This window comes from Cydia pomonella, chromosome 5, assembly GCF_033807575.1.
Source record: "Cydia pomonella isolate Wapato2018A chromosome 5, ilCydPomo1, whole genome shotgun sequence".
NCBI lineage: Eukaryota > Metazoa > Arthropoda > Insecta > Lepidoptera > Tortricidae > Cydia > Cydia pomonella.
The window spans coordinates 23,287,799-23,308,666 of NC_084707.1; the positions used below are offsets into that span (position 1 = coordinate 23,287,799).

A 20,868-nucleotide genomic window follows, 5' to 3' on the forward strand; every position below is an offset into this window, starting at 1 on the left:
TTTTCCCGCTTTGTACAGGAAAGCGACTACGAACAGAGAACCCGCTGAGCGAGTTCCCGGTACTCAATGTGTTAATATCACTCTTGGAAGGCATAAAATTAAAAAATAAATAAAAAGTAGTTCAGCTCTGGTTTACAGTGTCAATGTTCACTTTTTTATTAATAAGTACAGTTTTTTTTAAAGAAGGTAAGAAATACAAATGTGTTACTTACTAATTGGAAAATAACATTTTAAAGAATACTGATTCAACTGCACTATAAAAGTCAGTTTAGATCATTGTGTAATAATTTTATTGAAAAAATAACACTATCAGGACATTGATAACGAAAATGTTATAATAATTCTAATGGTCAATTATATTTATCGAACTGATTAATCAGTTTACATTTTATTTTCAATCGTAGTCAACGTGCAACGTCCATTTGGTGTATGATTTACTTTTTCAAAACAAAGTCAAATATTTTAGTAATACTAATAGCAAAATGTATAGTGAGAACATAATTTCAGAAGAAGTAACAAATATAAGTGACGTTACAGCGAGTTTAAACTATGCAGTTTACACTATCAATATAGAAACAGCAGAATTTGTCATCAACAAAGATTTCACTGCCACTACCAAGAAGAATATTCCTGCTACTTCCACGGATAACAATGAAGAATTCTGGATCATACTTATCGTTATTACATTCGGTGTTGCTGCTATCACAGCTGCCACTACATTGATTTTTAGTATTGTGTCGTGGATACTGATACCAAAATGGAGACAGTTCAGGAACTTTGTGTTTTTCAACATTAGTTGCGCCAGCGCTACTATTACTTTGTGTCCATTTATTAATTTCGTATTTTATGATATCTTACCCGATTTTGCTCTATTATTATTATTTTCAATCATGACTTCGGCTGTTACCTCTTTTATTTTTTGGCTGTTATTTGCTTCTGTTACTTTTTACATTGATGTTGTAAAAATATTCAATTCATCTCATACACATGTTTATTTGAAGTCTAGTATCTTCGCTTGGGGTATACCTGCGATTGACATATTGATAGAATATTGGTTTAAATTTGACAATTGGGTTTTGCGTGTCACAGTATTTTGTATTAATTTAGCTAATTTATTATTATATTTAAGGGTTTTGTTTGCCTTACTATTTTGGCGGAATTTGAGGAGTAGTTTTAACTTTAGTATCTGGAAAAAGTTGCGTGTGGCAACTGTTATTATTTTGATGAGTGGGTCTGCATCGATGTCGATTTTTTTCTTTGGGGGACTGATGAATGTAACTCATATTTTGATTCTATTTTTTATACAAATTATTATAAGTAATGTTATGTTTTTGATTATGAAGTCACACCGTATGCATTGGAAAGAATATTTGGAACGCAGACGCCAAAGAACTAATTCTCTTTTATAGAACGTATTATGTTCTAAACATCTGTCGTAAAATAATTAACTATTTTAACATTAAAAGGATTTTGGCTTAATTTAATTTCAATTATTTTATGTTCAAGTATGGACAGTCACAAGATTTGTGACCCATTTCATATATAGGTGCGAGCGAGATGTATAGAAAGTAAATTACGTTCTCGATAGCGTATATGTCAGTTTTGAGACTGTCAGTGACTTTTTTTACGGGTACTTGTCCCAGTGACAATAGTATGAGGTCTCTAGCGACTTTCATGTTGTTTGGCACTGTAACAACGTACGAAATGGGTCACAAATTAAAATTTGTACTTACCTACTTTTTAGGGTTCCGTAGCCAAATGGCAAAAAACGGAACCCTTATGGATTTGTCATGTCCGTCTGTCTGTCCGATTATGTCACAGCCACTTTTTTTATACTTACCAGTAGGAACTTGCTAAGGAATTATTATGTGTGTACGAATATTTAAAATTGAATTACGTTTATCCTTTATTGCATTTTCTAGCTTTCGTAATGAATACGAAATATGAACATAAAGATATAATGTAATTGACATTATATGACTTTTCAGTTGGTTATATCTGTAGTTTGGAAAGTTATGTAAAATTATACAAAATAATATCTAAATAATATTTTTTGTTTCCTCAAAATTCAAAATATCAAAGTTTCCTAGTTTAAAACAGAAAATTGTACTGTATCGACAAAATTGTATTTCAGAGTGCTTATTATAAACAGTTTGTTTATTCGTCTTATTAATACTAGTATAATTTCTTGTACATATTTTCACACAGTAGTTTAAGTCAACAATAAACAAGATAAGTATACAATAAACAAAGAACAAATTGAAATACAATGCAATTTAACAAATTAAAATGCAATCACATTTATTTTGTCCTTTCAAAATACCATTACAGCTTTACAATTTCCTTACTAAAAACCCGTACGCCATTTTGACAAACTCAGATAATCCAATCAATGATCCGTTAACCAATCCCATTGCCATCAAAAACTCAAGTCCCATTAACTAAATTGAAAACAAAAAACTCCCAATCCGCCCAAACAAGATGCCGATTTAAAAGAAATAAAAATACATTTTTAATTCGCCGACATCCATTTTCGTAAATCGAACGCGTCATCAATTAAATTACTTACCCTATTGTGACGTACAAAAGTGTACGTTATTACAAACTTACCTGATACATCCATGACAAACAAAAAAGAACCCTAAAGATACTGCTTTAAGAGTTGTATAGAATGCGTTTTTAAGTTTGCATCGAGGGGAGACGAGGGCGAGACGATGAAGAGAAATTCCCCCAAATTCTTGCAGAGGGGAAGTTGGGCTATAAAGAGTGCCTCCTGGGACGTTGTATGCAACCGATGTGTTCTTGCATTTGCCTCGTGTGTTTGTTTTCAAAGGGGAGGCTGGGCCGAAATGTTTTGAAAAATAACAAAATGAGAGCTTTAAATAATAAAATGTTCAGAATAAAACGTGCTGTTTGTTATGGTTTTAAAATTGAAATTGGTAATATATATGTATATATATTTTTAAATTTTTAAATACTTTTGTAGCTACAGATATTGATAAAAAATATTTCAAAAATTCTTAGAGCTCTATGCTCATACGAGTATCTAAAGTCGGTAAAACTTGCGGCACTGAATGGTTTATCTCTCATCATCTTCCTCGCGTTGTCACGGCATTTTGCCACGGCTCATGGGAGCCTGTGGTCCGCTTGGCAACTAATCCCAAAAATTGGCGTAAGCACTAGTTTTTAAGAAAGCGACTGCCATCTGACCTTCCAACCCAGAGGGTACACTAGGCCTTATTGGGATTAGTCCGGTTTCCTCAGGTTTTTCTTCACCGAAAAGCGACTGGTAAATGTCAAATGATATTTCGTGCATAAATTCCGAAAAACTCATTGGTTTGAAGTCATTTGAACTCGCGACCTCCGGATTGCAAGTCGCACGCTCATACCGCTAGGCCTAGCGGTAACCATTTAGTGAAGCGCTGGTGGCCACCAACGCTTCTTATTAAATATAACGGTAAATTAATGTTAAAATATAACTGTAGTATACATTTACCCGGTGATCCTGGTAAATGTATCCTTCTACACGTTTTTTTTAAATTGTAACAAAATTAAAATAGCAAAATTGTGAAAAAATGTCAAGTGCCCTTTCTAAAACTTAAACATCATTACAATGGGCACTTAATCTCAATAAGCCTACCATTGACAGATCACCTGTCGGCCCAACGATGGGCAGATCATGTCCACTTTGCCCCCTAGAGACGCAAAGTGAGCGATAAGTCTTTTATTGCGTTTTTTGAGAGGGGACGCGGAATTTTGCAAAAAAAAACGTATGGCACTTTGCGTAATTGGACGATGGGAGATTTATTTTTATCCTATTCGATGAAGATTGAAGTTTTATAGAGGCGTGTCGAGGCCCATCACCGAAATTATGGTATAAATAACTTTCTATGTTAGATAGATTGAAAAATTCTGATGGAAAAATAAATGTACAATAATTATATACTACAGCTGGATCGAAATGAGTACATAGAGCGCAAAACAGACCAGAATGGCATAAATTTAAGGAGTCCTACAGGTCAAAGATTGAAAAGGGCTAAGAAGATAGAAGAAAACAGATAATTATATAATAAATCATCAATGCGCTAGTTTCCTTCCTTTAGTTTTCCTCCACTTGATGGAGTAGCAAATAATATATATATTGAAAAACTTTAAGAGAAACCCGTTCTCATCTTTAGTGTATCAAAAAAAAACTATTAATATCATTCTTACAACTGAAATCTCCTATTCATCAAACCAAAGCCTTCGTATCCTCAAATGCACGAACTTCCATATTTTGTCCCTTCTTCGTCAGTCAGTTAAAAAAAAAGAGTTTATTCGTGTAGCGTTAAAGAACAACAATAAAAAACTGTATCATCTCACTTTACTACTACGAGTAATTCCATTAAACATAACACTACCACGTCCCATTCATAAATCGTTGCGTATCCGAAATGACTCGCGCCGCGGGCGCCATTAAGAAATACAGCTACAGTACCCAGCCCGCATGCAAACTTCTGCACCCGTGTTCCCTGGGGAGTTCACGGATAAAGGTAATACTGGATAAGACATCACCAAGAATGTTGAGTCAATCAACAAATTTAATTACTTATAAGGTACCCAACCCGCATACAAACATCCGCACCCGTGTACCCTGGGCAGTACACGGGCTTAGAGCAGACTGGATAAGCCATCGTCAAGTATGTGGAGCCAATATTAAAGAAGAGCTAGACGCCTATAGGGCAGTACACAATTCACATGAAAGCGTCTTGCATTCGTGTACCATGAGGAGTAGACGGGTTTTGATCAACTGGATGAGCCATCATTGACGATAAAATATATCCGTAATACGGTACCTTGTCACGGTATTGAAGTCATTGTAATTCGATCCTGACGCGCGCAAATCTCGAAGACGATCGTCAAGATTGTATCAAAACCAAGCATGATAAATTGTAAAATTAGCATCGACTTCACAACTATACAATAAACTATTTTCAATTTCATTTGCATAAAGCTCCAGCTACAGCTACGTTTCAAATGTATGAAAACATAGCATAGCACAGCATAGCACATCTATGGTCGGAAGGCACCCTAAATATCTAAAGAAAAGCTTATCCATGTAACTACATCCGTGTGAGATGCTGCAGTAATAAAACTCACTATGTAGAACATGCTAGAACCTGCATTACTTTAATTTTCCCTCTATATATCAAAGTTTGCTTTTATTATTTTAAATTAATTATTCAGGAAGTAGACTTGACAGGAAAGGTTCAAGTAGACAAATTGCTTAGCTAATTAAGCTATTGGCCTATGATAGTCCGGATGCCCATTTTACCCAAAAGCTTTACTTTTCTATTAATGATTTGCACACACTATACAGCTAAATTTTTAAATTTAAGAAAAATTTAAAAATTCAACGTTTCAGGCAAAATTAAGCCAAAAAAATACTCGAGAAGAGCTACTCAAAAGTAGCTAATCAACAATAACATCGTTATTTACATTAGCTACGTTGGTCGTGCCTACCTACATCGTCTCATCTTATAGTACTAAGTATGTATGTATGTATGTATACACTCTTTATTATACACAGAAAACATAAATATGTCACAGGATAAGCAGTAAAAAGTCGAACTTATCCCTTTAAGGGATTTCTTCTTCAAGGGACAGCTTCTTTAACTGCCCCTTAAGCGATGCTACGGACCGCGATTGCCTTAAGGAGGTAGGCAACTCATTCCAAAGCTGAACCGCTCGTCCCGCAAAAGTTTTAACACACGCACGAGATTTGTGATGAGGTGTTGCCAGTTCAAGATCCACAGTAAGCTCAATAAGGCTTGTATAATATATAAATATTAATAAATACTTAATTACATAGAAAATACCCATGACTCAGGATTCACAGGAACAAATATCTGTGCACATCACAAGTAAACGTTCTTAGCAGGATTTGAATTTTGAACCCGGGACCATCGGCTTCATTGGCAGGGCCTTACCCACTAGGCCTGACAGGTCCTCAAAATAGATATATATATACACACAGACAAATTTAATATATATAAACACACTGTTATTATCACAGTTATAAAATGTGTTTAATCACTTTAAACTCGCCGGCTCAGCAACTTCTACTGCTGTCTGTATAACTTTATTGAATATAAAATATTGCGACCAAAAAGAAATCTGCTACAGCTAACTCCTTTTAATTTGCCGCCATATGTTCCATCAAACAGCAGTATCCGTGAACATGTCCTAATAATTATCAAAATTATTCAAACCACGGGGGATTTCTTTTATACGCTTTTACATTACTCACGCGGGGGGACCTTTTTAACGTTTCTAGGGTCATTTAACTAAATACATTAGCAAGAAAAGGGTGGAGATCTCCCACCTAATTCTCAAAACCTATTAGTTAAAACTAATGTAACTTGAACTCAAGATCTCTAGTAGCTCTTACTTAACGGGGATCGAAATAAAACTGGTTTATAAAAAGCGCTCAAAAGTGATAGAAATTAAAGACCCGATCAAGTGTATACATCTAATGTTTTATTTGGCCCATTTGCGAGGGGACCATAGTGTCGCAAGCTATCAATTTGCACGGAATTACCCCGTTTTTTTTATTGCGATATATAAAGAGGGGTTAATTAATGAGGGTTTGTGTTTAAATGTATTGCGGGGCAAGTTGGGTTTGCGAAAAGTAAAATAAAAAACATTTAAAACGGCCACCCGTTTAATATACACCAGTATATTAGTACCTATATTTATAATATTGAATTAGTATGGAAACTGAACCCGTAAAAAACAGTTGTAAAAAAAGTATTGTTTTCATTGTTTTCAACTGTAATTTAATAGTTATTTAAGATACTAGTGCGGAAAGTAGGAAATTACCTATTCGCGCGTGTATTGTACAACGTTTTACAGTACATATGGCAATTGTCACCGTCAGCTTTTGACAACCAGAGTCGTAGTATATACGTAGCTGTACTGTACCGCATCATTTACATTGGTTCTCAAATTCGAAGCACGAATTTGTTTAAAACTTTACACATCCCATATAATTAAGGGGCTCCCCGTGGTTTTCATCGATTTTTGACAAGTTTTGAGTCGTTAAGCGGTGGTGGCCGAGTGGATATGACGTCCGACTTTCAATCCGGAGGTCGTGAGTTCAAATCCTGGCTCGTACCAATGAGTTTTTCGGAACTTATGTACGAAATGTCATTTGATATTTACCACTAGCTTTTCGGTGAAGGAAAACATCGTGAGGAAACCTGCACACATCTGCGAAGAAATTCAACAAAGGTGTATGTGAAGTCCCCAATCCGCATTGGGCTAGCGTGGGGACTATAGCCCGAGCCCTCTTGCACATGAGAGGAGGCCTGTGCCCAGCAGTGGGACGTATATAGGCTGAATTATTATTATTATATTATATATTTGAGTCGTTACTCCTACATTTGCACTACAGATGGAATTATAAGACAAACGGCTATCGGTTCTTAAATATTTTTATCTTCATTCTAGTCTGCCGGATTTTGAAAGAAATGAACACCTATTTTTTTTTTTTACATTGTCCTTCACAGCAAGCTAGTAACGAAAAAAGTGTTTTTTTACACTTTTTTCGTTACTAGCTTGCTGTGAAGGATTTTGCATGTACGAAATCTACACATTTGGGTTCGTCTCTAAAAACTGGTCAGAGATTTTAATTTTAAACTAATGAACACATAAGTTATGGCCATAAAACCAGTTTTTTGGCCTAAAACTGTTCAACTTTGAAGCCAAATACCTCGAAGACATGAACTTTGAAGTAAATATGTTATAATATTGCTTACAGACGTTGCTGTTAATATGATAAGCTACAAAAAACATTAGAAAATTAAGGGATTCCGATCGAAGGTCATTGGCGTTAGGGACCCCCTTAATAAATCTTTGCCACAAAATATACTTACACATATACACTGCTCAAAAGAAAATAAGGGCCTCTTGGTGTTTTGAACGTTACGTGACTCTTATGATTAGCGTAGGGGTTTTATTTTAAAATATTGAATATTTATATTTTTCTTTTAAGATAAATAACTAAATAACATGAATAAAAGAAAGTCTTAGCCGTGCTCCAATATTTCTACAGAAACAAATAAAGTATCTAAAAATAAGAAATCTCAACCCACAACACTCAATAACCAACACCGATCAGTATGCCGTCCGGCCATCTTTAAGAGGAAAGGGGACCACCGCTTCTCCATACAAACGTAGTCCCCATTTTCCTCCCGCGATATCGACCTTATGGAAAAATTTATTATTAAATTTTATGTTTATTAACTATTGTTATGCCCATTTTTCCATTTTTTGATAACTATAACAATTAGGAACGAAAAACAAATTCCATGCACATTTTTAAATGCTCATAATTCTTATATATCTTATATCTTGGGCTCCACAAGGAGCTCGGGAAGCGATTAAGGGAGGCAACAGGAGACCCTCGCGCATACACCTTTCTCGTGCAAAGACTCGCTATTGCGATACAGCGCGGGAATGCTGCCTGCGTGATGGGCACTCTGCCAAGAGGCCAAGGGTTGGAGGGTAGATTTTAGTTATTTTATTTTTTGAGTTAGGTTTAGTTTTATTAATTTATTTTATAAGTAGTTATAATTTTTGTAACTTAAATTAAGTTTGTATATACATTATTTAATTATAAATATTATTCTAATTTGTCATTTGAAAAATAAACAAACTCTTATATAGGTATGTTATATGGATTCCTTATTGTCCGAATTTTTTTTTTATAAATTAAAACTTTGTAATAAATCTTACAAAGAGGTATAGCTGTGGTTGATATGCATCAAAATGTGTAAAAAAAAAACAATAATGTTAATATCTAGAGAGGAAAATGGGGACTACGTTTGTATGGAAAGCCGGTTTCGCGCAATCGTCTACTGTCGTCTTAAGATTCCACCAGCGTGCTAATACCAGACACTTTAATGGATACTCTGCCTTATTATTCCATTCGTGAACCTGCTGGGTAAATAAAATGCATGCAATTACTTAAAAACGCAGGGCCAAGTTGAATGCAAATATAGCAATACCTCACTTTTCTCCCTTGGGCGATGCGGAAGGGCTAGTGTTGTGAGTAACTAGATTCTTTCATCTAAATTTCAAGAACTCGATTCGTTTTACGAGACTCTGCGCTTAAAAAACTTTCGAGTCTTTTAAGTCCCGAGTCGAGTGATTTCATTTTCATTTCATTTATTTGCCTTAAATTGTATGTTTACACAAGATGGTACATTTTTATAACATGTTGTTTGGCCTCAATACAATTTTACCAGATCGGTTTTTTTTTTTTTTTTTTTTTTTTTTTTTTTTTTTTTTTTTTTTTTTTTATTTATTTATTAACACAAAAAATTTATACATTTTCAAGATAATTCCAGCGAACAAAGCCTCCTAGGGCTTAACTGCCGCTGTAATCGCTCTTACACTCTATAATATTATATAAGTAGGTTTATTATTTACATTTAAAAACCATGGAGTGTTTCATATCACGAAGTCGGCAATCTTGATCCCTATTCTAAGGTGTTAGGATCTCGGTTCCGCTTATACCCGCCTTCGTGAAATGAGATATTCTTATAAGTGTGACATACATTTAATTATCTTACCTAAGATATGCGGCTTTCAATGGTGTGGCATAATTTAAAATAAATAATTTACAATAATAAACTACCTAACAGGATAGTCTTTTTTTTAGCTCAACTCAAAGAAAATCAAGCCTATTTATATGAATAATCTAGAAAAAAGGCGTTATTGTAACTATGATTTTGTGTACCTAACTCATGAATTTAATGGAAGACAATACTTTATGATTTTATTTGTGAAAACATTTAGAGTTCTTTAAAAAGGACTCGAGTCTCTACAAAAGACATGCGGCCCGATTTGAAGAATGAGATACGATAACAATAAGTTCTGGTTTAGATAAGTTCTCATTTAATATCATTTCTATGTCGTATAATTAACAGAAGCAGCTCAATTCGGGCAACCAATGTCACTTTGATGAAAGAAAGATCGTAGATAGATCTTATTGGGATCACTGCGGAATCGAAATAAACGTCAATTTTGACATGTCGATTAGTTATCGATCTTTTAAAGATCTTAAACGTGTCTTAATCATTCTTCGAATCGGGCGGATAGGTCGATAACAAGTTCAAAAGAGCTCAAATTTAGTGATAGATCGACATAGTTATTATTATTATTTGGGGTGTTGCAGGACTTTGAGTGCCACGTCGACCAATTAGTTCTATTGTGACGGCCCTTTAAAGTTCATTACTAATGCCCGTGGAATCCACGAAGTTCCAGATTCTTTGGGCCGGGCCGTAATGTTCTGTACCTCATACGTAGGGTTGCAATACATGCCACCTGAGTAGGTAAAACGGGACCCTATTACTAAGACTCTAACCGTGATAGCTAGACAGTTGAAATTCTCACAGATGATGTATTTCTCTTGCCGCTATAATAACAAATACCTATACCATAGAGTCTGTAAATCTAAGTCGAGTCTTAAAGCAGAGGAACTCAAAGGACTCGAGGGCCAACACTAGGAAGGGCGCCACGGGGCGGAAAAGTGCGGAGATGATTTTGTCCGTCATGCTGTGTCATACTTGCAAATTGAATCATGATTGCCAACAGTTTTATCAAACTGTCATTTAGTACAGGATGACTCAAAAATACATTGACAAATAAAAATTGGAATATTTTTCTTATTACAATGTCTTTTACAAATTTAAACTGCAATTATTTTATTTTAAAAATTGAAAACGTGACTAGGTTGCGTGCACGTTTAAAATAATGTGCGAAAATTGTGTTACTTTAAATAAATTAGTTAACTGAAACCAAACGTCAAAATATTCGGCACAAAAATTTAAAACTACTGTTCAATGGGACTATTAGCTGTACTGTTCTAATATTGATAGTAGAGTTAGAATTTAAATTTTGGATCTAGTGTAAATTCTATGCAATCTTATAAATTACGGGACCAAGTATCGATGTTTCCTTACGAAAGGCGAGCCAATCGTCTCCGTTTCTGCTTCGGCAAACATTTTTTCGTATATTTTTTTAACCAAGGTTTTAGCCAACATGTTAATCTTTAACGCTAAGTAGAGTAGATCAATTATATATCTCTATCACTCTTCCATATTAGTGCGACAGAGATAATTACGCGTTTCGTTCACAACGGAGCGTAAACGATTGGCATGTTGACTATGCACCCTGGTCATGTTATAGGTTCCATTAAATTAAGCATGCAAGTTTTTTGACCATTGAGTTTAGGGAAAGTTTTCACAATGATGGAGCAATAATGTTCGTGAAATACCTATACACGGTCACAGTTACCAGCATCGATCGTTACCGGTATTCTGACTACCGGTTTTAAATTAGGTATAACCGGTTATAGTTGTATTTCGCTATTTACATCACTAAAGTCTGATTGACAGCTTACCTTTCAAGTGCAATGAATAATGGTATTGAATAAAGTATGGAAGGTAGAGGCAAGGAACCAAATCTCCATATACCAAAAAGTGTCTGACAAAAAACCATAAATAGGTGGCGCTACAATACCTACAATAAAAAAATAATCATAGAGAGCGCACTTCACTCCGTCAATAACGCCTAGGTTCTTAGCTACTCTAGCGCTGCTCTGGAGATTTGGAACTATTATTTATAGTTGACAGCTTGACACTTTTGCAACAATTCTGCCTAAGGAGTTTCTGTTCCTTGCCTCTACCTTCCATAGAATAAAGGTATTTAATATTGTAAAAAGTCTATACAGTGTGTCGCCGATCTTGGGGCTTTAAATGTAAGGCTAGATTCTACTCGTCAAATCGATCTAATTTTGTTTTGGGGCATTTAAAAATAAATGAAAATTAGATATTTTATTAGTCCTCAAAGTTTAATGGTTAAGTCAGTGTATTGGATTTTGCGATAATATCGTCATTTCGTTGTACGAGGGTGAGATTACCTTAATACCTTGGTACGGGGGCCTTTCATTGATAATTTTCAATTCCGCTTACAAACTTTTCTTTCTAACATGGAATAAAGAGGACTATCGTTGTGTTTGGCCTTCTTGTAGCCTTACAACTTGCTTAAAAACCTGTTAAAAACAGAAAGTTGACATTGGAAATAAAAAATACCGTTGACGTATTTCTGTCAAATTATTTTATTCAATAAATACAAAATGCCGAATCAACCGTTTACTGCGGCAAAATTAACTGATATGGTGTTGTTGTACGGGGAAACACGAGGAAATGGAGCCGGAGCTCTCAGATTTTTATCGAGAACGGTTTCCCAATCGTAGGCATCCACATAACTCTCGTGTAATAGTGAATGCTGTTCAACGAATAAGAGATGGCCTACCGATTACCGGAAATACGCTGGAAGCAGTGGGCAACAACCCTTTGCCATTACGATTCCACGACAGTTTTAAATTATTTTACTGACCATCCTCTCTCAAGTACAAGAAAAGATCATTGCCAGTTTTCGTAAGATTCGTTTGGCTAGTTTACGATCTGTTCACAGAACAATCTTAAGACGATATGCAACTTGCATGCGACGAGAGGGCAGGCATGTTGAAATTTCAAGCAGAAACCGAGAGTGAGTCTTAGTGTTTAACTGATAAATAGGAGCTGTTCGTTTTAGTGTTAGATTTTTATTGTACTTACTTCTAACAATAAATTAAGTCACTCACAAAAAATGTTGCTTTTACTTTTCTTTTCCTAAAAATTGCCTTCAAAACAATAATAAGAGTAAATTAGATAATCATTTAATTGTTAGATTCTAATGAACTTGACATGACATTCATTTGACATTTGACGTCTCTTAAAGATAAACATGTATTAGTTACGATGTCAAGTTAACATCGGATTACGTACATTGAAAATCACATTTACTTTGTATGAAAATAATTAAATTAACAAATAGCATTTTTTTAAGAAATTGTAAAACAAAAGTTGCTTAGTTTGGTGAGTAGAATCTAGCCTTACATTTAAAGCCCCAAGATCAGCGACACACTGTATATAGCGGTAAAAACAAAAGCGAAATGAAAACAATACCTCTAATAGGAATATAGGTATTCTTTTTATAGCGGTAATATTTTGACAATATATTTACAGGTATTAAATAAAACCGGTTATACAAACCATGGTCACCAGCTTTAATTTATGTATATAAGTTGACTCCTATATTTTCAATACTAAGTGGACGGGTGAATTAAAATTATAATGAATAGAGAGAAATATGCCAGCGCACACCGCATCTCCGGCTTCCATATTTCTTTGAGCTTTTGGAAAGTTTTTACTCCACGCAAATCACACTAAATTAATATAGACGAAGAGTAATCTCCTAAATGTACGTATTTTACAGTTTTTAACTGAAAACATTATTTTAAATTTATAATTTTATTTTATTTTATGGTAGGTAAGTACAATGTTTTTCTTATTTCTTAAATAATGCAAGCAAGTATATTGTTCGTAACTGAGTACATATATCAGTACATCACATAGCCCTGGACAGGTGGGGACAATTTTGACTATTTTCAAACCTAAATTGCCCTAATTTTCACTATTGTGCAATGTAAGTTGAAAATCAAGCGCTTTCTCTACAAGACCTGGAAGATTTCGGTCAAACTAAAATAAAGTTTTATCGTCAGCATATAGAGTAACTTCTGCTCATAGCCCTGTCCTATTTTCACAGACGTTATTGACATAAGATGAGAATAACAAGGGACCCATTATGGATCCCTGTAAGATTCCACATTGAACTGGTATTAGATAACTCTTCTAATTGCCCATTTTAACAATCTGGGTTCTGTTTGATAAGTAAGATTTTAATATATTATATGCTGTACCTGTTATACCCTGATTCTCGAGTTTATGAATGAGTAGTTTTTTATAGTAAGTTGCACTGGGTTACATAAAAAAGTGGAAATTTTGAAAATGGCAAATACCTTTAAAACTAGAAGCACTTTCTAGTGCAGCAACAGTAAGTAAGATGCCTTGGTAAGCGCTGCAGTAGCGATAGATATTTTCAATATTCCCCAGCTTTCGAAATTACCCCAATGCATCTTTGTAAATGTGAATGTATGCAATGTCGATGACAACACTAAATAAATGTCAGTAAATAAGATTTTTAGTAATTAGTAACAAATATCTGTGATGAACATACAATTAAATGCCCTTATCAGGATTTTAATCTGAGAGCTTGCGACCTCCTGCTTCATAGGCAGGGTCACTATCGACTGGTATATAAGAACGTCATAGAAAATATGGTTTTCTTATGATATTACGATTATAAGCGAAGCTATTTAGCTGATATATTGACGTTTTGACTAGATCATAAAAGGAACAAGCCGCATTGTACGGCGTGCAAAACAGTCAATAACTAAACTTTATAAAAAAAATATTTATATAAAATTGTACATATGGGTGCCGACATCCAACTACAATAATACCTAATTAAATTACATGCATTTGTTTTTGACAAAATGAGTTGGTTATTTTTCCTTAATTTACAATGTATTCTTTCTTCCTAATGCAATACATGTAAAATAAATATCAACGCCATATTTCATTTAAAATTGTATCTGTAGGCAAAACCGCAATTCATTATTATTTAATTCTTTCAGATTATCCTTAATATCACTTAAATCTAATCCGTATTTAAAATATTCCTTTTCATGTTTTACAAACATATGACTAGCCAAAAAATGTGCTTCTATAGCATCTTTTTCTTCTAAAATACTTTTTATAACAGCTATAACAAACCTCTCTTTACTATGATCAAAGGATATATAATCAAAATTATTATAAAAATATTCAATTAACACTTCTCTATATATTTCCCTTATGGTTTGAAAATATTTAGCTTGTAGCTCTTCATAACCACGGGCAAGTAATTTTCCAAAAACATTTCCAAACATATCAATACCCTTGTCAAGATTTTGAAGATCACTAGTAAAGTATTCGAGTTTCTGACTAATACAGATTCGAGCCACTTTGTAATAAAGCATTGTTAAATGTAATTTAATGTAAATATCAAACCATTTCTCAATAGTCAATAAACCATGTAACCAAGCAAGAACTCTTTCAAAAACAGGCATGCACGAGACATACTTAACGTCAAAAAATACTTTGTTATACTTCAAGGCTTCTAAAACTGTGTCCAAAAACAAACATTTCGAATTATCATCATCTATTATTTTCCAATATTCTTCCAGTCGTTGCAAAACATGTTCTAAGCTCTTCATTCTCATCTTTTGAGATTCCTCAGAATCGCAAAGCAGTATGTACTTTATGATAAGCCGAATATATAAACACGATTGTTGTTTCAGGAAATGGTCACGATTCAATAACTCAGTATCTACTATTATATTGTTTACAAGATTACAGAAAAATGATTTATTTACATCATAACATATATTTTCTATATTGAAAAGTATGCTAAGTGATGGCTTATATATTGGACATTCGTGTTCGTTTAATTTTGTAAAAGCTTGATATACAAGAACACAATACTCTGGTTTAATTGAAGCTGGCACACATTTAATATTCTTTAAGTTTTCACAAAGTCTGGATCGCTTAGCAAGATCCAGATCAGTAATAAGAGATTTCACAGTATTCCAAATGATTATAAATTCACTGCCAAATTTTCCAACTTTTAAATAGCGCAAAAACATTTTTAAAGCTAAACCTGGTCTTAAATCCACCATTGTTTTATACGCAGTGATCTTAATATCTTCATTATCTGTCAAAGTAATTGCCAATCGAGTAGTACGTCCCCAGGTTAGAAGCTCGTTAACAAAATTATTTAACTGATTTTTAGGACTCACACAAACCAAGTTAGCTATTGCTTTAGCTCCTGCTGCTCGCCAACCGATGGCTTTTAAATCCACCCGTGGTCGGGTGCTATGAGCGTTTGCTCTTAATGCAACCGCTAGACGTCTTTCTGCTGATTTTTTTGGAGCACTATCTAAAGTTTTTAGTAACGTAATGAAATCTTTTCCAACGAACAAACACAAAGGCTTTGCGAGACAGTTATGTGGCTTTGTTTCAGCTAATTGTTTGAAAAATATATGGAACTGCTCTGCCAGTCCTTCAGGTTCCGCGAAATATATTATCAATTTTCTTAAGAAAATCTGATAACTCGAAGAACCTTCCATTTCTACAACTTCTAGAAATTCATCACTATTATCAACATGAATTACTGAAATGTCATGTCGTAGGGCGTTCATGTATGATGCAATATCGTGATGTAAAGAAAAGTTTTCCTTGAAAAATTGTTTCCGAGCAACGCCAGCATTGTATAAGCGGATGAGCAGATATTGAGAAGAATCTCGGTCTTCTTGGACAGCTGTTGCGATAGCTTCTATAACACCAGGATATTTGTCAAAGCGAATATGATACTCACCAAGTGTACTCAGTAATTGCTCCAAAAGTGTCTGTTTTGCAGATCCCGTTTTTGAAACAGCCGCCTCAAGTAGCAATTTGGGTAGGCTAGTTCTTAGTAATCTGCGTTCTGTGGCACTTAATGAGTACTCGTTAAAATATGTAAAGTTATCAAAGAATAATTTTGTAACAACTGGATTATATCCCTGATCGGTGAGAAGATTTCGCAAGACAGTTGCATGCACTCCCTCAGTGCAATTAATTTCTGAGGGGCCTCCATCTAAACCCATTCCATGCGCCCATTGCTGCAAGTTATCCCATAAGTCATCAGGTAAACGCCACACAAAGGCACGTTTCACCAAACTTCGAACAATAGCTGCTCGAAAATGCACAGGCTCATTTTTATACTGTGATAATAGCCCGAACAAAGTTCTAAGACTTTCTTCGCGTCCACCTGACTTGCTGACCAGCACAAGCATCATGAACTCACGGTTTTGTAGATTACTCTCAGCTTTAAGACGTTTTCGAAGATCAGAGAAAGTCGCTTCGAAACTCATAAAACGATAACGATCAAATAAATCATCAAGTAGAGTTCGGCGTACATGTATCTTAATGTTTTCTTGTATTGGGCCTTTTCTTTTTTTTATTACACGTTTTGTTGTTTTAAAGCGAGAAGTGTGTGATAATGCATGTTCTTTGTCCTTAAATAGGCTATACCCAGGAATTTCGTTCATAATAGGTGAGCTAGGCGGAGTGTACGGCCAGTCTTTAAGTTTATCTCCTATATTTTTATCCACAAAAACTAGGTTTTTGAATGTCACTCTTTCGTCTTTGTTCAGCCTTTTGATCAAAGGTTCTACCTTTTGATAAGTAAACCAGTTTCCCAAGTACTCGGCTCTTGCTAATTTTAGAACAACCTCTTTAACTTCCTCGGGGCTTAAATACTTGGCTAAAATATGAATGTTTAGTAACCACGCTGTGTAGAATTCAGGTTTATAAAAGAATCTTTTTCTGTGATAGACCATTATGTGTTTTGTAATGTCTGGCCCAAAGGAATTAAACTTGATAACATTGAAGTATTTTTCAACAACATTGAAAAATGTTTCCGGATCAGATTTCAAGATATGTTTTATGTTAAAAAAGAAAGATTTTTCATCGTCAAGGTAATGTTTCAAAACATTTCGTTTTTGTTCTAAATTTTCGTAAAATATTTTGGTTAGTTGTGGGCATCTTTCACTAAGTACTTTCAAATTTCGTACACCTATTCTGTCCATGATATTTTTGAACTCTTCGAGTAGATATTCGTTGGAGCAATGCCAAAGAAATTTTATAGCTATTTTAAACTGTTTTTCCTTGTAATAAGTGTAAAAATCTTTGCATCGGTCGGGATCACGTAAGTGTTGTTGTAGCCAATGCTGCATTTTACATACGGCGGTTGACATCATCTGTGGAAATAGCTCATTCTCCAAATAGTTTGCGTTTATTTTATCTTTGTATTCAGATTCCAATAGCCAAGTGCATTTTAGAGCTTTAGAAACAAATAGCATGTCTGGATCTTTTAGATTTTTGATTATGTAATCAATGTTTCTGTATTTTGAAGCAAGGGCGATCTTGAAAAGTCTGTCCACTGGTGTGGCTTCGGGAAGATCTTGAATGGACTCAAATGATACTGATGATTGGAAAGCATCTTTAACCCGCGTATTTAACTGACGGTGTCGTACTCCTAAATTGTTTCCTGATAAATTTAGCGGGATGAATTGCGTCATCTGTAAGAAATAAACGATTTATATTTATACATAAAAATTAAATATTTTTAATTATGTATTTCGAACCTACTCACAAGATTTATTTTTTATCATCATCACATTATTCGATTGTCAAAAGTTATCAACTACTTAAATATTTGTTTCTGTGTTTGTTTGGTTGAAATTATTCATAAGTTACAAATCAAAATAAGTAAAAACAAGGCGAATGCAGTAGAAAATAGAGAACAAAATAATAATTTCATCATAGTTAATCCATACATTTAAAACACATCTTCAATTTTACTTTAATTACAACTAACACACAAATAATAAAAATCTTACCTTGGAAAATCTATTCTGAATGTTTTGCTTTTCTATAGTGTTTCACGTACATCACAAATTATTATTTTTAAATATATTATACGCGTTGTGTCTAAAAATACGAGCAGTCTGTGCAAAAATCGCGGATTACTGAATCGACTGCGCTAGAGTGATTCAAGCAGCGCGCTGTAGCTTCAAGGTCGATGGTGTTTTTATGATTATGAGGTCTATTTTAGGATTTTAGATTGCATATTTTCTTTCGTTATGTACAGTTTCGTTATATACACATAAGTCCCACGGTAAGCCAAGAAGGCTTGTGTTATGGGTACTCAGACAACGATATATATAATATACATATACTTAAATAGGTACATAGAAAACGTCCATGACTCAGGAACAAATATCTGAGCTCGTCGCACAAATAAATGCCCTTACCAGGATTCGAACCCAGGACCATCGGCATCATAGGCAGGGTCACTACCCACTAGGCCAGACCGGTCGTCAAAAGCATCACAGCTAAAAACGCGTCTTCACTATGTTATAACAGAAATAAAATAAATGTTCACAAAATTTACACTATCTCTAAAACAAGACCGATTTCAGGAAACTTTGTATGATATTTTAGTCTCTAAATGCAATCAAGAAAACACCTCTAAAATCTTCGTTTAGTTAACCCACGGTGTAGCGGCGCAGGGATGATGACCGATGGGGCCAGCGAGTTTTGTTCTGGAGACCTCGACTGGGAAGCCGAGGTGACGGAAAACCACGAGCCAGATGGTCGGACTATATCAGAAAGACGGCAGGGCCGAGCTGACATAGAACCACCGCATACAGAACAACATGGAAATACACTTAGGAGCAAAACTGTCCCAGTAGCATATTAGTAGAATGTGGAGAAGTTGATGTCGATCAAGGGGAGGGGCACATGGTTAATACATAACAGTACTTCTAGAAATTTTCTAAAAATCGGCCTAACATATGATGTACTTGGCGTTTACGGTTGTTTTGTATTTTTTTTTCAATTTTTCATTTTTTCCAATATTTCTAGTTCCTTCTATGAAAAATCTAAATAGGGAACCATACATAATTAAGCTTTTGCCTCTCTAAAATGAGGTATCAACTGTTTAAATCGTAAATATAGTTTTCTAGTTACGGCAGAATAACAGTTGTCTTTAACATTGAACTAAGAGACACTTTCTATGGCTGTTTTTAATGGTACACTTTTGCACCGAACTATAAGTCACCTAAAAGTAAGTTCAAAAATATGTCCCATTAAAACACCTTTAATGATTATTTTATAGCGGAAGAATTTCTTAATTAATATACGGTTCCCTATTTGGAGTTTCCATAGGAGGAAATATTGGAAAAAATATAAATGTGTTTTTTTCTACTTTTTGATTCGATATTCCAAAATAACCATAAATGCCCCAAGTACATCATACTCGTATGTTAGGCGGATTTGTGAAAATGTTCAAGGAGTACTGTTATGTATTAATCATGTGCCCCTCCCCTTGATCGACATCGACTTCTCCACATTCTACTAATATGCTACTATTGGGACAGTTTTGCTCCTAAGTGTACATGAAAGAGGCATATGTTCAGCAATGGACGCATATATGCTGAGAAGAGAGAGAGAGAGAGAGAGACGGTGTATATGATTAGTATAGTTAGTCTATCATCCTGATAATTTGATAAACACAGGTATAATCCCATTATCTACCCTAATATTAAAAACTCCCCTTATTATTATCGATTCAATTCGTAATCAAGTCCATTACCAACCAATACTATTCACACGGTTTGTCTTTACACCCTCCGTATAAACTATCGCTTCCGCCATTTTACTTGTTCCTAATTGCTGTTTGTATGTCTGTCAATGTGTCTGGAACACGCAAACCTTGTTGTTTTAGAGGGGTACTTTATTGGAAAGGAAGCGATAATAATAAATTGCATTTTGTGTTTTTCATTAATTTTGTAAATGCACCGTGTGGCAATTCAGGCGATTTAAACACTAAGTACCTGGGCGACCGAGCTTTGCTCGGTTATAACTATTTATTGTAATATGGTGGTGTATAGGTGATAATCTTAACTACATTTTTTTACTAAATTAAATTTGTCTAAAACAATAAAAATTAAAAAAATTATATAAACTTGAACATATAAAAAAAAAAACAAAAGTTAGTCACCGGGCGAGATTCGAACCCGTAACACTCGTTTAGCAGTCCGCGTCTTAACCCGCTGGACCAGACGGACAGAGGCCGGCAATATGAAATTAGCGACCATATTCTGCGTCGAAAGAAAAACGCATGAAAACTCGAAAACACGCATTTTCCCAAACATAAGAATAATCTAGATAGATTGTATACCCCCAAAAACCCCCATATACCAAATTTCAGCGAATGAATTATTCCACA

The 20,868-nt window shown here is 34.6% G+C and overlaps 1 protein-coding gene across 1 annotated transcript; it reads right to left on the bottom strand.

Annotated features, from left to right (window-relative positions):
* Positions 1-13,982: 13,982 nt before the first annotated feature.
* LOC133518123 (uncharacterized) lies at positions 13,983-19,513 on the bottom strand. The gene is made up of 2 exons (XM_061851707.1): positions 18,476-19,513; positions 13,983-18,154 (listed from the first exon to the last, which is right to left on the bottom strand). Exon 2 carries the CDS (start codon positions 18,152-18,154, stop codon positions 14,576-14,578), a length of 3,579 nt encoding a protein of 1,192 aa, XP_061707691.1. The 5' UTR covers positions 18,476-19,513; the 3' UTR covers positions 13,983-14,575.
* Positions 19,514-20,868: the final 1,355 nt, after the last annotated feature.

Bases quoted from the DNA above. Each gene is read 5' to 3' on its own strand.
- LOC133518123 (XM_061851707.1), bottom strand. From the start codon at position 18,154: ATGACGCAATTCATCCCGCTAAATTTATCAGGAAACAATTTAGGAGTA.